Source organism: Selaginella moellendorffii, unplaced genomic scaffold, assembly GCF_000143415.4.
Source record: "Selaginella moellendorffii unplaced genomic scaffold, v1.0 SELMOscaffold_45, whole genome shotgun sequence".
NCBI lineage: Eukaryota > Viridiplantae > Streptophyta > Lycopodiopsida > Selaginellales > Selaginellaceae > Selaginella > Selaginella moellendorffii.
In genome coordinates this window covers 236587-251861 of record NW_003314306.1, presented here as the reverse complement: position 1 = coordinate 251861, position 15275 = coordinate 236587, and the positions used below count along the sequence as shown (strand labels likewise).

Here is a 15275-nt window from a genome sequence, read left to right as displayed (position 1 = left end):
TTGCTTACATTGTTCTATTGTATGAGCAGCATAATGATTTCTCTCTCAAAAGCAATGTCTCATCTTCCTCCACACAATTGCCTTCATCAACTTCCTCTTGATCATGTTGTGATCAAACTCTAAAGGGATAAAAATGGAGCAACTTAGAGAAGAAAAACACGTCGAAAGTCCCTGTTAGTGTTCTTGACAATGGTCCTCTTTCCTGGTTATCCCATTCCCAAGCACCGATCCCAGCGCTCACGGCCGGGCTCACAACTGTAGTCCCATTCACGCTGCTGCTGCTGTGAGTTAACTCCAGCATGCTGCCGACTATTATCATTATTGTGTTCAAGATAAACTTTACATTTGCACATATGCCTAATTGATAGATTTAAGCACTTTCCATAAATAGCTAGTAAAACTAAATAAAACCAATATATGGGGAAATAATAGTGAGAGTGTCTTGGTGAACATGGTAAGCTATCACCTAGCAAATATTGAAAGACCAAACTCAATATCATAGGGGTTCTCAACACTAGTAAGTGCAAGCTAACATATAAATTTCTCATACCGAGCTAAGAATGCTCAACAAGAAATACATAGGAGTTCTTACTTTATATATATCTGGCATAAGTACATATATAATAACTAATTTCTTAACTAACTCAAATGGAAGTTGATATCTAAGACTCACTAATATGTAACTTTTGATACCCACAATCACATTTGTAACACTCTCCCCCCCCCAAAGGAAGATTAATATCCATGTTAATACATATTCTAGTCTAGACTACTGCCAAGGAAATAACTTTAGGAAAAGTTCACAATTGTTCACACTTTGTGAAAATGCACCAACTTAAATGAGTTAGGAGGAAACTTCTCTATTTAACGTAAATGTGCTACAATTTAGACACCTTCCAACCGTCACTAACAAAGAAATGATTAACAGAGTCAACCACCTTTGTTACTCTAAATGTCACTTAGTTTATAAAAGATGATATGCCCTTGTCTACAAGTAATATAGAAAGAGAAGCTAAAGGCCCCAACCCTCTTGAGCAAACAAACCAAACTCATCAGTACTTAAACCCAAAAATCAAAAGATGGAAAATATTAAAATAAAAAACAATGATATCTTAAAGACCAAATTATTAGTAAATAAATCATATATTAGAACATAAAAGTGTTCCAATGTAGTTATCATCCAATAAACAAGTATTATAAAAACCATCAAGATCATTAAAGGTTAAAGACATAGGATTAACCAACCAATTAAATTTAATGACAAGTAAATCATCAAGAAAACTCAATGATAAAATTTAATTATCAAATATTATAGATAATATGCTAAACAATTTACAAAAAACAACTCAAAAACACAAAGTACTATCTATTAGCAAGCAAAATACTTATATATGTATCACCTAAAGGAAATAACATCCAATCTATCAAACCCAATTGTAATAATAATCAACATAATAGAATAAATGCTGCAAGAGCCAACAAACACTAGTTCACTCTGATTATTGTATTAGCGAATTTGAATAGATCCTGATAATAATACTAAAGAATTTAAGTTGCTCAAACAAATGTTAGTAATATTTTACCGAGATCAATTAAGAGCAAATTACAAAGAATATGTGATAGTGCGGAAAGCCAAAATTCATTAAGATAATAATTAACCATCATGAAGATCATCAATCATCCCATCAATATAGAAATGCATAATCATCATCAAAAAATAATTTATTACTCTGAAGAATGGCAAATCATTTAACACTAATAATAATTTAGCAAAACCTTTGATAAAGATAATTAATTGATCTAGAGGGCAATGAATCACCACCAATGATTACTAGATGCAAATACTAACTTCAACATCAAAGTTAATGAGCAATTAATAACAAATGGAACAATAAGTATGAAACTCAAAGAATTAAAAGCTTGAAAAAATCTATAACCAAGTCTTGCCTAATAATGATCGCAAGTTTCATATGAACTACAATATTAAAAAAGAAATCAAAGTACAACCCATAATATCCTCCTTAACATATTTAGAAGCCAAACTTCATAATGCTAAAGTTAATGAAAAAATATGTCTGTATCAATTCAAAAGTTAAGCACAACAAAACTATATTCAACAATTTATCACTAAAAGATCTTTAGAAATGCACACAAATCTAGAGCCAAAATCATCAATATTATTTATATCAAGATTAATGAAACTGAATATCAATCTTATGAAAAGACATCTCATCTCACTCCAATCTCAACTTTAATAATATTAATGGTAGTGCATCACTTCAATGTCATCAACACTAAAACAAAACTAAAAGAAAGTAAAAATGAATCACCACTTAAAATTTTTTAGCAACCAAGCTAGTTAAGGTTAAAGATAATTTATTCAATATCCAAGATCAAACCTTTAATAATACTCAACTACAAACAACACTTCATCAATGAGTGAATCACCACGTCTAAAACTTAATGAAATCTAACTCTACAAATTATATATAATCAGAAAATATCAATGAAGATAAAATTAAAATGTTAACATGGAAAAATAATGTAAAGCCAATGATATGATCCTCTATGATACCATCCAATAATCAAACCCATCACTGCTAAATCATCATTAAGCTAAAAAAATGTTAATAGTCCTCAACAAAGCATATAAGTAATCACTAGTCGCAAAGCAACTAATAATCACTATTTAACTCACTTTTATAAGATCCATACACAAAACAAAACTCATGTCATTAAGTGATATATTAGTCCAACAAGAAAGTAACACACCATGTATAACATATAAAAACTTGACAAGTACAGATAAAATGACTACTTGAATCTAATTTAACTGTGATAAGCTCACTAATATGTTTTGCCCAACAACTTTGAGTATAACTGAAGAGGCTAACTATACATGATCAATACTTAGTCGAAACTAAAATGAAGACTATAAAATGGACTTATATGGTATATAACTTCCTAATAAATAAAACTATAGTACAGGTACTAACATCTCAACTATAAACAACTAAGTTGGACATCACTATCTTTAACTAAAACATGAGGCCACCAAGTCAAGATCAATAAAACATCATTACTCTCATAAAGTCTAATGAAATGTAAGGTGCAACCTACCACCAAATATAATGTATAAAAGAAAGGTACAAGAATCACTTTTTAAAAAAAATGCAATAACCACTTTTTTACACCAACTCTAAACTTTATTCAATTCAAAAGTTAGCATCCCTTTTGGCCTTATTATATAAACTACCTACTAAAGTCTAAATTAACCAAAATCAACTTTAACTCTTTCACTAGCTTGCAATGACTTATGAAAATGAAATGGTTTTTAAGTAAAATGATCAATAGATCAGCATTAAAAAAGTTTAAGAAAATTTATGGAAAATTTATCATCATAGAGAAAAAATGACTCTTTGTCTAAGAATGTAAACTCTTAAGACTTAACTTACTTTCTCCCACCTACAACTTCATATAGGTTCACCTCAATATAAACAATATGCTTAAGTATTGAATATCATACTCATATATCCAAATCCAACACTAACATCTACAAAATGCAAATAAATACCCAAAACTTAATCACAAAGACCATATTTTCAAATATCTATATTGCATTAATATTCTTCTTCAATCACCTTCAAAATCAAATGTAAAGCAAAAACACTAATAAGAAAAATTACATAAAAATCAAGCTCTAAAAAAGACTCCTCTTCACTCGATATAATAATGTCACTTCCATTAACACAAGTGTTAGTAATGTTAATGCCTCAACTACATATTGTTTTAATCTAACAATTTACTCTAAGTGCTAACAAATAAATTAATAAATTATAGCAAGTGAATGTTATACCCTTTTTAAAACCTTTATGAGTAAACTTTAGAAGCTAAAGTACCAACTTAGCATAAAATGAATCACTATTGGGAACTTAGCCAAATTTAATACAATGCTACTTCTTGCAAGTAGATTATTTTCTCCATTAACCACTTCAAGGTTGAACATTCTTTAACTAAGCAACTTTGTAAATATATTATTTACAATCACACTAGATATGATAAAAATCACAATCATTTGATCATCAATTGAGTAGTACTACAAGTAATGCTTATGTCACTATTACAAAAGTTTATGTAAGTATCAAGTGCTAACTCAATTCAACAAAATACAATATAAATGCCTATCTCATTAAGGAATTGCCCCATTGTTCAATTGGTTTAAAGAAAAAAAAAAAAAAAAAAGTATGCTACATCCACCACATCCAAAAATCAACCCCGCTAAATTCCATAAAAGCAGTCAAAGTTTTGGGGATATGGATATTAAAAACAAGTAACTAACCTCCTACACTATCATATATAGTGCAATCTGTAAAAAACCATGCATAGGTTTTCATGGGCCCACATGTTAGTGCCCCATAGGTACAAATCGAATATCCATTAGTGAATTTTCTCATATTAAAGAATATTTTAGAATATACTTTATTGTTAGATAAATTTTCACCCATGCACTATATGCCCATTCCAATGTAGTCATCAATGGGTCATACACCATTCAACATAGGCATTGAGCCAAGAATGTATAGATCAGAACTTCTATTGCAGGCTCTTAGCCTAGGGTATTTGCTCCTTGGCTGTGAGCAAGTTGCAGCAAACTCATTGTGTAGGTGGAATGGGGTTTGTTCATACATGCAATGGTATATAAAAGATGGAAAGTGTTGGTTGTGGTGGTGTTGGTCTTCCATAGCAAATGTTAAGTGCTTTGATGAAGGTTCCTATCCAATCAATCTTTTCCTAGGCATGCTATAAGGTTGGATTTTATTCTATGGTGTATTGGATCATTTTGTTGGCAAGTCCTTGTTCATGAGTACTATCAAATAAACAACAAGAAATATTTCAATTTGTATTGATAGAGGCTTTTTCCGCTACTGCTCTGCTAGTCCTTAAGCTATATACTCAAGAGTTGTTCTGTGTTTTGGTTCTTTTGTTTCTAAGTTCTATACTTAGAAGTTTAGTTCTGTCCCTTTATTTAATGGCCAAAAGCCTTAAAACTTAGGTTCCTCTCTACTACTCTTAGACACATGGTATATTGCATGTGGTATGTGGAGAGTTAAGGTTCCATTATATAGTTATTCTATGGTAAACCACCATACGATGAAGGGTAAAAACCACATGCATTACATCAATATTCTCACAATTGAGCCAAAAGGAACTAACACATTTATTTCCACACTAAATCTACCAATTTCAACACTTCCATTTTTACATTGAATCTACCAATATTTCCATTGTATAAATTAATTATTCCATATGAAGAAACTAATTAACACACTCACTTCCTATATGAAGAAACTAGTTAGTGCATTCAACCCCCTCCCCCTTTAGAGATGTCAATGTATTATTAATTATTGAACCAAGAAGAACTAACACCTCCATTTCCACATTAAATTTATCAATTTTTCCATTGTGTAGAATTTCTACACTCAATCTACTAATTTTTTCATTATGTAGACTATTTATTTTATATGAGTAAATTAGTCTACAATCCTACAATGGATACCTTAGAAATATAGGAATATATATTGCTCAAGGGTATACTATATTTAAGTAGCCATTAATCAATAGGGTGGATAGATAACTTAGAAATATAAGAATATACCTTGCTTAAGGGTATATTATATTTTAAGTAGCTATTAATCAATGGGAATCGACTTGTACTGCAATCCACGGTGGATACCTTAAAATTATAAAAATATACTTTGCTCAATGGGTATATTATATTTTAAGTAGCCATTAATCAATGGGAATCAACTCATACCGCAATCCACAGTGGATACCTTAAAATTATAAAAATATACTTTGCTCAATGGGTATATTATATTTTAATTAGCCATTAATAAATGGGAATTAAATCTATGCTATTTGCTCTAATATTACATATAGTGCACCCTATTTGTTTCCTTTTAAACTAATTGGAAAAAGAGCAATTACTTGATAAAAAACTTTTAATGGTTATTTTATTTCTATATATCCCCTAAAGTTCCAAGAATTCACAGTGATAATATATTTAAATTTCATCTCATAAGTACATGTGCTATAGTTGGTTTAACATAAAGCCTTATCAGGTTCATATAAAACCCTTCTTTCAAGGATGTGGCATATATTGAAGTAGTTTAGAGTATCCCAAAAAGTAAGATGCACATTTTACTGATTAATGTTGAATGACTTAAGGTAAGGAAGTTATTATGATATGACTTTCAAAAAGTTAATCAATAGAAAATAGCTTAATATTTTGGTAACCAAGTGGAAGAACACTTTATGATAGTTTTTTCTTCTATAAGTAGTGCTGCAACTTTTGTGCTCAAGATACTTGAGTTATATATATTTACTCTATATGGAATATTGGCAAATGTACATTTATGTTTTGTTCAAAAGTATAATTATTATAGCACTTGCAAGAAACTAGCTAAGAGAGCCTATTACTAGAGCCATAATAAGCTATAGATATAGTCAAAGATCCACTTAAAATCTTTTCTTCCACTCGTATGTGTTCTTACTTTCTATTGGATATAAGCCTCCTATTACTGACTTATAGTCACTTATATAAAAAAACTAACATTTGTGAGTACTTATGCATTACACTAAGGGAGTAACTATCTTCATGTTTGGATCAAGGCAATATAGTACTTTAAACTCTTATACTCTCTTACCAATGCTTCCATTCCATATGATTCACTTGATTTTTATTATTCAAGTTCACAAAGAGCAAGCTATCATATTTGTAATGCATGAGGTTTTGACTTTATACTATAGTGAATTATTATAAGCTAACCATGAAGCAAAACCTAACACTTCCACATATATGCTAAATGTAACAAAGTGGAATCCAAGTTTCAAGGTCTTGAACCATTAAATAAAGGGATTGAAGTCCCAAGTATATGGCTAAGGAGTGTAGAAAAATATTATAATAGTTCTAAAGCATCTAGAATCTAAACATTAAAACTAGCATGGCACGTAAAATATAGCCAAATGAAATCTAATGCTATTTTAGCAAATGTGAGCTAAACATATTATCCTTACCTTAAACTCTAAATTTTATGCTTCAAATGAAATGATTATTGAAAAGTGTTCTAAATGAACAATTAGACATATTTGAATTGACTAGCTGGACAATTTTTCCTCTCTTGTTATAAAGACAATATAGTTGAATGATTGGATTGATTGTTGAAGATGACTTAGGATGGGAATGGTGGTGGTGGTGGTGGTGGTGGTAGTGGTGGTCTCAATGCAAGAAAATCAAGGTAGCTTTTACTTAAGAACATTCAAGGGGTTGTTGGGTGGCGACAAGTTTAATAGATGTATAACTTACTGGTACATTGCTCCATCAAAAGCACAGAAACCATGCCATTAGGTGTAGGGGTTGTATGGTCCAACATGCCATTCAACATATCCTTCAAGACCCACCCCGTAACATCCCAGCTGCAGATTGGGGCATTTGTATATGAATCCCACAAGGGGAGGTAGAGTTGGCCAAGTTAGAGAGATTGCAATCAAGCCACCATGTTGGGAAGCTGATGAAACGTGAGGTGGTTTGCAACAAGAGCAATGTATGCTAGGCTACTGTAGTTTTTCTGTACAACATGATGAACCACATGACAGACAAGTATTGGAATCTCTACCAAAGCTCTGCTCGGGCTTGAAGAAAAGTGATAGTGCTAAAACTCCACAAAACTTTTAATACTTTACCACCCTTGATTTGTGGCAAGTGCACCAACACCTGCACCATTGAGAAGCTGAAGATGACAAGGACGTGGAGGCCACAGGAGGAGGCAACAGTTGGGTGAAGTAGTGGCAGTCCACTGCCATCCTTTCCCGATTAAGACTGCAATCCGAGGCTCCAGTGCCTGTTTCAGATATTTTAGACAATGCACATATGGCCACATAAGCAGCACTTCGAGAATACTAGTTTATTCTATTGCTAGCAAGAGGTTCATGCAGGTTTGAAATTAAGCAGAGAAGGTGGATGGATGCGTGCAAGGAGTACAGGGCAGCTCTTGCAGTCCAAGATGCAGACCGTTGCATAACAAGGAGGCTGCCGCAATTAACGACACCACCTCCGCAGTTGAACTCATCACGAATCTAGCTGACAACCAAGGCCTCTTGTCACTGGTGCGGTGGCTTAAACACAAGCTGCTTGAGCATTGTGGTGTTGCAAACTGCATGGAAGATGAAATACTCAAGAGCATTGGTGGCCATAAGGAATTCGATTGGGCCAATGGTGCAAGCTTTGTGCGGCACATGCTAAACAAACAGGCAATACACTGGGAGCAGTAGGACAAAATCCTGACAATGTAGGGTGGCCAGGGCCAACTACGAGAGACTCTTTTGCGACAGTGGCATTGCAAATTTTTGAGGAATCAGGAAGTGTCAACATGGCGGCACCAATTCTGGAGGCCACAACATATTGGTTGCGTGTGAAGGTAAGAGTTCCAACTTTGCATGCTAATTTTTGATGGTATTTTCCCTTTGCCAGGGACTTGTGTCAAAATAGAGACATGGTGAACAACACCAGGGAATTCTCTGATAGAGCTGGGAAGCCATTTCATTTCCTTGCTTCAAAAAGGGTACAAAGGTAGTGACATTACTTTTTCTCCTCTCCTTTATATCACCATACACATCCATCCATACATTTATACTGTACCAGTTTGGCGACTCACTAGGGTGCACATGTCCCAGTGTGTAGAAAAGAGGGTGTCACCCACAAAGGAAAATGTCAATGATGAAGAAGAATCCATTTTCCAAAAGTGTATATTTAATTGAGGGTTGAATCTAGAAGTCTGTATGTCTCAAGCTCCAAAACAAAAATGCAAAGAAAAACAAACATACATCACTACTCACAAAAAAGAATTGCAAATCATCATAAGTTGGGTTGAAATCCAAGTGTCACCTATCACAAGTGCTAGATCCCAATACTAAAAGAACTAAGTGCTTCAGCAGACATTCAATAGGAATCCAGCACTACTTGGACATCCCGAACACCGAGTGGACAATCATTTATAACCTACTGTCAATGAAGGTAATGCTGAGAACTGGTTGCTTGAACCCTACCCAAGAAAACATACAAACAAAATAAAATGAGACCACACAATTAACATAGGCAATGCAAAGCACATCATAAGTGATTTGAAAACATATTAACATAGATCTTAATCCTCAGCTTGGACACTAGTTACATGGAAAATGAAAATCCCTGTCTGGCATGTCAAAGATGGGAAGCCATTTCATTTCCTTGCTTCGAAAAAAGGTACAAAAGTAATGACCCTACTCTCTCTCCTCTCCTTTATACACGTCCATCCGTACATTTACACCGTACCAAGAGCCAATGCAACATATGTGGGCTTTTTACTTTTCCTCATCGACAAGGCTATGTTACAACCATACGGAGACGCCTACAGGAGATTAATTCCCATGGACTTAATGGTGCGTAAAACTTTCTTCCGGCTCAGATTGCTCCTATATGACCAAGTTCTTGTGCTCCCATTCAAACAGTGAGAACTCTGAAGTTGAAAGTTATCTACGGTTGTGAGATTGGGGATGTGTTGGTTTGGGAGATACAAATTTGGACGCTGGGATTGTTATTCAGATCGCAGCAATGTAATATTTTCAGTTTTATTTGACTGGCTGAGTTTCTAACTGTGTGCCCTTCAATTGCCAAGGTTTCTTCGTCCATGGAGAGGGAGGCACCTCCTGGCATTTTAGAAAGTCCCCTGGAAGCTCACTATTGCAAGATAAAGACAGAGACATGAATTATAGACTTGGGATTCTATTTCATTCATTTTCCCAGGCAACATTTGTGGGGTGGTTGATATTCCAAGTGTTCAAGAGGTGTCAAAAGGATGCACCATTGCTCCCCTCACCAAAGCAGCGATAAAGCGTTTGTATTTACAAGATGGACATGAAGTGGCCACTTGCTTCAACGAGTGCCAAATGAGCCGACTGAGGAGGCATGTAAGAAGGCCATCAAGCTCATCCTCAGGAACCCGGTGATCATACACTTGAATCTACTACTGCAACCGTGATCGATGATCATACACTTGAATCTTCTACTGGAGCCTTGATTGATGATCATACACTTGAATCTTCTACTGGAGGCGTGATCGATGATCATACACTTGAATCTACTACTGCAACCGTGATTGGCTGCCGATGACACGGACTTGGCAGACACAGTGGAGGATTGCATAGCAGGTGTGGTGTACAGTTTTCGGTGACCCCAAGCCAGTGGCAAATTTGGTACACATGGGCTTCTAGCACTTTAAAGACAATAGAGGCTCGATTATGGCCTCGGAGGTGGTGGCTTTTGCTTGGAGGTCTAGTTTGCATTGGGACCAATGTTTTAGCTCAGTTGTTCACATTGTGGACTAGTTCTCCAATTCCATATTTAGTAAGTTTTCACCCAATTTCTTTCTTTTTTTCATAAATGCCATTTAACAAGAAAAACCATATAATGCCATGCAAATTTTCTCCATCTCACACTCTGGATTTAATTCCCCCATTTACTGCCTTATTCGCTGTCAAGCTCCTCCACTACATGGCTCAAGTTTTGGAGGCTGAATATCACGGTGTCACATCTCCAAAGCATTTTTTAAATAGACATGTAAGAACATAAACTATGGAAAAGGAAATAAATTTGCTTATATTGATTCAATGACAATACTAACCTAACAAAGATTCTACCTTTCAATGTGAAGGGCATTGTTGAAAGAGTTCCAGGTCCTGTTCTTGTCCCCATCCCCTTCCAACTTAACAAGAAATTCTTGGCATTTGTTTTACTGGAAGTAATTCCAGCAAAACAAAAGAGAACTCTAAAGTATATTTTCAGCAAAACAAAAAAGAGGAAATCACTTTGTCATAACAATGATACCAAACCCTTACATTCTATTGGATTTTCAATGACGAGGCTCTTTATTTTGATGACCTTCCTCTTGGCAATGGTTTACACTTGCAGTGCACCTCCGGTATTTGAGTCGGCCAGGAAACATTCTGGTGTGGTTGTGATGAACCGGTATGTGGTCCCATCAAACCGGCTTGTGTACCCGTTTAACGACTTACTAACTGGACACGTCTTGGTCCGTCTTGAGCTCTACCTACAATCGGGATGGAAGTTGTGCTCAAAGCGTTTGTGAAGTTCTCCCGCGCAAGATGAAATTTGATTTTGACAATGCAGCTCAATCCCAGGCCCAGAATCTCGCGGCGGCAGCAGCGCCGGCGCAATCCTGGCTCAGTACATCATCGCCTGGTCGATTTGCTTCCGGCGCTGGTGCGGCGCCAGGCGGATCCGCGCCTGCAGCAGCGTCATCGCCTTCGCGCACAGCCTCGTCGCATCAACCCTAGCCATCACCTGGATCCTCGACGCCCTCCAGAACAAGATCATGGAGTGGAGCGCGGCCCTCTTCGCCGTCGATCTCCTCCACTACGTCGCCGTCGGATCGCCTCTTCATCGCGCACCACATCTATTCCGGCGGCAAGTGCCTCATCGCCGCCGGCGGCCTAGCGGACAAGGGTATATTCGAACCTCTCTCTTCACTCCTCAAGTTTTACGTATGGGAGCGACGAAGGCACAACGTTCCAATGTGGCTGGTTTTCTTGTGGATGATCAAAGTTGGGAGCTGGAGTGGCCGGGAAAGGCCCCAGATCTTTAGAAGCCCACAAACGAGACAAGAGTGATCCAAAAATCGTAAGTTTCTCTAGCTTGAGCAAGAAAACAAGGAAAGAAGCGCAATGGGAAGCGCACCTAGTCGAAGAGGGAGAATCCCATGTCTTCGTCTTCGCTGGCTTCCTTCTCTTCCTTCTTTTCTTCCTCCGCTGGGGCTGGGGCAGCGGCAGCGGCGCCACCAGCCGCTGGAGCTCCACCACCGCTAGCGAACGCTGCTCCGCCAGCGCCGCCTCCAACAATCACCTAGATCACCAACACGAAGAGTGAGCGACTCAAAACGAGTAAACTAAAGATATCAGTCAAGAGATTGCTGTCAGTGTAACTATGACATAAAAGAAACCTCATGGACAGAGCGATAGCCAAAAACTGGCATAGCTCATCGGTCTTTCGATTTACATCACTCAGCAAACTCGATCTAGAAGAGTAAAAGAAAACAAATTTAGCACCATGGATTGAACCATCTGCCTGGAGGACACAGCAGCAGCTCACCACCTAAAATGATGCAAGAGAAATCTACCTGGGATCGACGAGAGATTCTCTCATTTACAAGATCAAAAACCTCTGCTTTTACCAGGACCCTAGAAACGAAACCAGGCACAGAACGAACGATCGCTTACCTGGAGAACCCCAGCTGAGGGTGTGATGAGCGCGAAATCCACAGAGACGGCACCGGCGCCCGCGGATTGCAGCGCCAGATCGCGCATCTGCTTCTGGAGCTCCAGCGGATTCGCAGCGCTGCCTTCTAGATCGCCTCCCCGTTGCTTGGCGCTCCAAGAGCCGCCAGTGTGCTTGCACACGAATGTAAATACCGCCATGGCCGCCCTAGGGTTAGGTCACAGCAGAACGATCCCAATATGAGTCATATCTAACGGCCCAGATTTATTCAAGGAGGCGCTTATATCTACACCATCCAATGACAAGAATATACACCAGGAGCGCTCCAACGCCCGCGCCGCCGACGACCCAAAGGAACTGCGTGAGCGTCCCCTCGTTGAAAAGAGAGATCCTTATGTTCATCCCAAAGATCCCAGTGACGACGATGAATCCGCTCACCACCAGCGTCGCGGTCGTGAGCATCACCCCCATTTGCAAGAGATGGTTTTGCTTGTCGTCCAGCATTATGTTGATGTAGTCTTCCGTGTCTTCGACGTAGTCCCTGAGCTGCGCACAAGTTTGCAAAGGTTGGAATCGATCTCTTTGGAATAAGAGTAAAGAGAAACTTACAGTTGAGAGCTTGTTGAGTGTGCCATCGATCTGGACGAAGTAGGCCTCGAGCAGCATCTCCAGCTCCTCCACGTCGAGGTTTTGCTTTGGGTGGTTGCTGTGGCTACTGCTGCTCTTGTTGCTGCTCCGGGAGCTGCTGCTGAGTCCATCGCCCTTGTGAAGTCCACTCAAAGTTTCTCGCATGGCTTCAAACGCGGTTTGAGCTTCCGCTTTCACGTCGGGCCTGGAAACGTCCAAAATTCAGCGAACACCGCAGTGAAAGGAAACTTTCTTACATGAATTGGTTCTTCTCGGCAGCCTGTCTCTCATCGAGCCTGTTGAAAGCAAGGATTAAATCAGAACTTAGTACAAAGACCTACCTTTGTTCGTTCTCTTCAGCATTGTCTTTTTCTTCCTCGTCCATGTCATAGGCAGGAGGCGATGGCACTCCATCCAGCTGCTGGCGAGATAGTTTATCTGTCAAGTACATTTCAGCCATGTCTCCATCATCGTCTAACAATTGCTCTATCTCATCTCTGACCTTTGAGATTCAAAATCACGAAAAAGAAAAAGAAAAAATCACCCAAAGCGTAAGAAGCATCTAAATGATAGCTCTTACCTTCTGGACACGCCCTGATATGGCAACGAGCCGAGACTTTATCAATCTTACACGCTCGAGATTGAGTGTGCTGATCTTCGACGTGAGCTCGTCCAAGGCCGGATATGCTTGTTGTTCCAGTGCGTTCGTCTGTAAGAAAACGATTAATTCAAATAGCGAACCCGGAAAGAGCTTGAATCACCTCCGCATCAAGGCAACTACAAGCAGCCTCGAGACAAGCTTCCAGAGCTCGAAATTCGAAAGGCAATACGCTAGGCCCGCCTTTGTTCTGGAGATCATTGCTAAACTTGAAACTGGAACCTTCAGGAGCTTCTAATGAGATGGAGGCGTCGATGGATCCGTTAGCTTCATCATCCTGAGATGGTCTCGATGGGATTTCGGTGTCGCTCATCCCACCACCACCATCCCCTGGAACCTGGAAAGTTTCTTACGTATAAGAGAAAGTACGAGAGAATAAAACTTCCTTTTATTACCTGTTGTCCCAGAGCGTTGTAGTGAACTGGAAGCCGACCTCTAAGCTCGTCCACGAACGGAGCAACGAGAGGGTCCTTGGAATTGAGAAGCAGGACCTCGTGAGCCGAGATAATCGCCTTGATGTGCTCTAGATTCACGACGATGGCGCGCTCCCGCCCCAAAATCGTGGATGGATACGACAGCAGCGGGTCCAGAATCCTCAAGTCCCTAGCCGGCAGCGATGTTCTTCGCATTATCGCGTGTTTACCGGCCTCGAGGCGCTGGACGCCGGAGCTGTTGATCACGAGCCACATTCTCACCCCCATTCCTTTCTTGCGCATTCCCATGGGCGTCCGCCCGGACGCCGCCTTGAATTCGGCATTCTCGGCGGCGATCGATGCGTCCGCGCCGCCGAGCAGTGGCGTAGCTCCTCCTCCTCCTCCTCCTCGATGCCGCAAATGCTGCATAGCACTACTCTACCCCGAAAAACCCTAATGCTCTGTCTACAGCAAAATAACGGGGTTAGGGTTTGTGGTCCCTTCCTCTCTCGCGAGGTGCTGGGGGCGCCGATCCTCTGGCGATGGCACACGATGTCATCGTCTGTGACAATGGAACAGGGGTAAGATCTCGAAATTTGGCTCCAGCGCTCGCAGCTGTGCATTCTAGGGAGGAAATCTGTACTTGGTCTCTCTTTCTCCTCTCTCTCGCCTTCTCGCCTTGGTTTCCCTGCTGCATTTGAGGCACTGCTAGTCGGGATAATCCGTGCTCTTGCTTGCTCTCTGTGAGAATCCGTGATTTCTCTCAGGACGATCTTCCAGCCGCATTTTCGATTTATATTTGTTCTGTTGGCTTGTTTGGGCTCTCCCTGAAAGGAAACTCCTTTCTAGATATCTTTTCCTGGTTGGGAAAGAAAGACAAATTTATTGTGTCTCATACACGAGCTCTTTTCGTTCCAGAGCGTCTGCTGGAGAGAGAGATAAATACCACCTCCAGACTCGAGAGAGATTTATTCTTCCTCCTTGCTGTCCGGATTTTTTGGATCTTGATATCTCATTAGAAAGTGACTATTATTCTTCGTGCAGTTCATCAAATGCGGGTTTGCGGGTGAGAATTTTCCCACTGCGGTTTTTCCCTGCATGGTTGGAAGGCCAATGCTCCGGTACGAAGAGTCGCTCACGGAGCAGGAATTAAAGGTATAGTTTGCTTCTTCAAAATTTTCTTTTCGCTCTTTTAATCATGTAAGAGGCAGGACATAGTTGTGGGGGATGCGTGTACAGAACTAAGACA

At 39.1% G+C, this 15275-nt stretch overlaps 3 protein-coding genes across 3 annotated transcripts in view; 1 reads left to right on the top strand and 2 right to left on the bottom strand.

The window, feature by feature from the left end:
• Positions 1-11717: 11717 nt before the first annotated feature.
• Positions 11718-12552, bottom strand: LOC9648230 (60S acidic ribosomal protein P3-1). Its single transcript, XM_002980486.2, has 2 exons — positions 12331-12552; positions 11718-11956 (listed from the first exon to the last, which is right to left on the bottom strand). The coding sequence occupies exons 1-2, from the start codon at positions 12526-12528 to the stop codon at positions 11792-11794; spliced, it is 363 nt and encodes a 120-aa protein (XP_002980532.1). The 5' UTR covers positions 12529-12552; the 3' UTR covers positions 11718-11791.
• A 19-nt stretch (positions 12553-12571) lies between these two features.
• On the bottom strand, positions 12572-14501 carry LOC9656294 (magnesium transporter MRS2-3). Its single transcript, XM_024685570.1, has 7 exons — positions 14009-14501; positions 13717-13950; positions 13536-13664; positions 13297-13457; positions 13213-13251; positions 12938-13160; positions 12572-12874 (listed from the first exon to the last, which is right to left on the bottom strand). Exons 1-7 carry the CDS (start codon positions 14453-14455, stop codon positions 12593-12595), a joined length of 1515 nt encoding a protein of 504 aa, XP_024541338.1. The 5' UTR covers positions 14456-14501; the 3' UTR covers positions 12572-12592.
• Positions 14502-14508: 7 nt separating this feature from the next.
• LOC9656293 (actin-related protein 2) overlaps positions 14509-15275 on the top strand; it is a 2581-nt gene continuing 1814 nt past the window's right edge. The window contains exons 1-3 of the mRNA XM_024685571.1: positions 14509-14607; positions 15071-15181; positions 15238-15273. Of these exons, the coding sequence (XP_024541339.1) occupies positions 14569-14607; positions 15071-15181; positions 15238-15273 (186 nt within the window). The 5' untranslated portion in view covers positions 14509-14568. The remainder of the gene's footprint in view (positions 14608-15070; positions 15182-15237; positions 15274-15275) is intronic.

What these genes read in the sequence shown, in the direction of transcription:
- LOC9648230 (XM_002980486.2), bottom strand. Translation starts at nt 12,528, where the DNA reads ATGGCGGTATTTACATTCGTGTGCAAGCACACTGGCGGCTCTTGGAGC. An exon ending in CCTCAGCTGGGGTTCTCCAG is followed by an intron (nt 11,957 to 12,330) that starts GTAAGCGATCGT and finishes TTGGTGATCTAG; the next exon opens with GTGATTGTTGGAGGCGGCGC.
- LOC9656294 (XM_024685570.1), bottom strand. Translation starts at nt 14,455, where the DNA reads ATGCAGCATTTGCGGCATCGAGGAGGAGGAGGAGGAGGAGCTACGCCA. An exon ending in TATCAGGGCGTGTCCAGAAG is followed by an intron (nt 13,458 to 13,535) that starts GTAAGAGCTATC and finishes TGAATCTCAAAG; the next exon opens with GTCAGAGATGAGATAGAGCA. An exon ending in GCCGAGAAGAACCAATTCAT is followed by an intron (nt 13,161 to 13,212) that starts GTAAGAAAGTTT and finishes GGACGTTTCCAG; the next exon opens with GCCCGACGTGAAAGCGGAAG.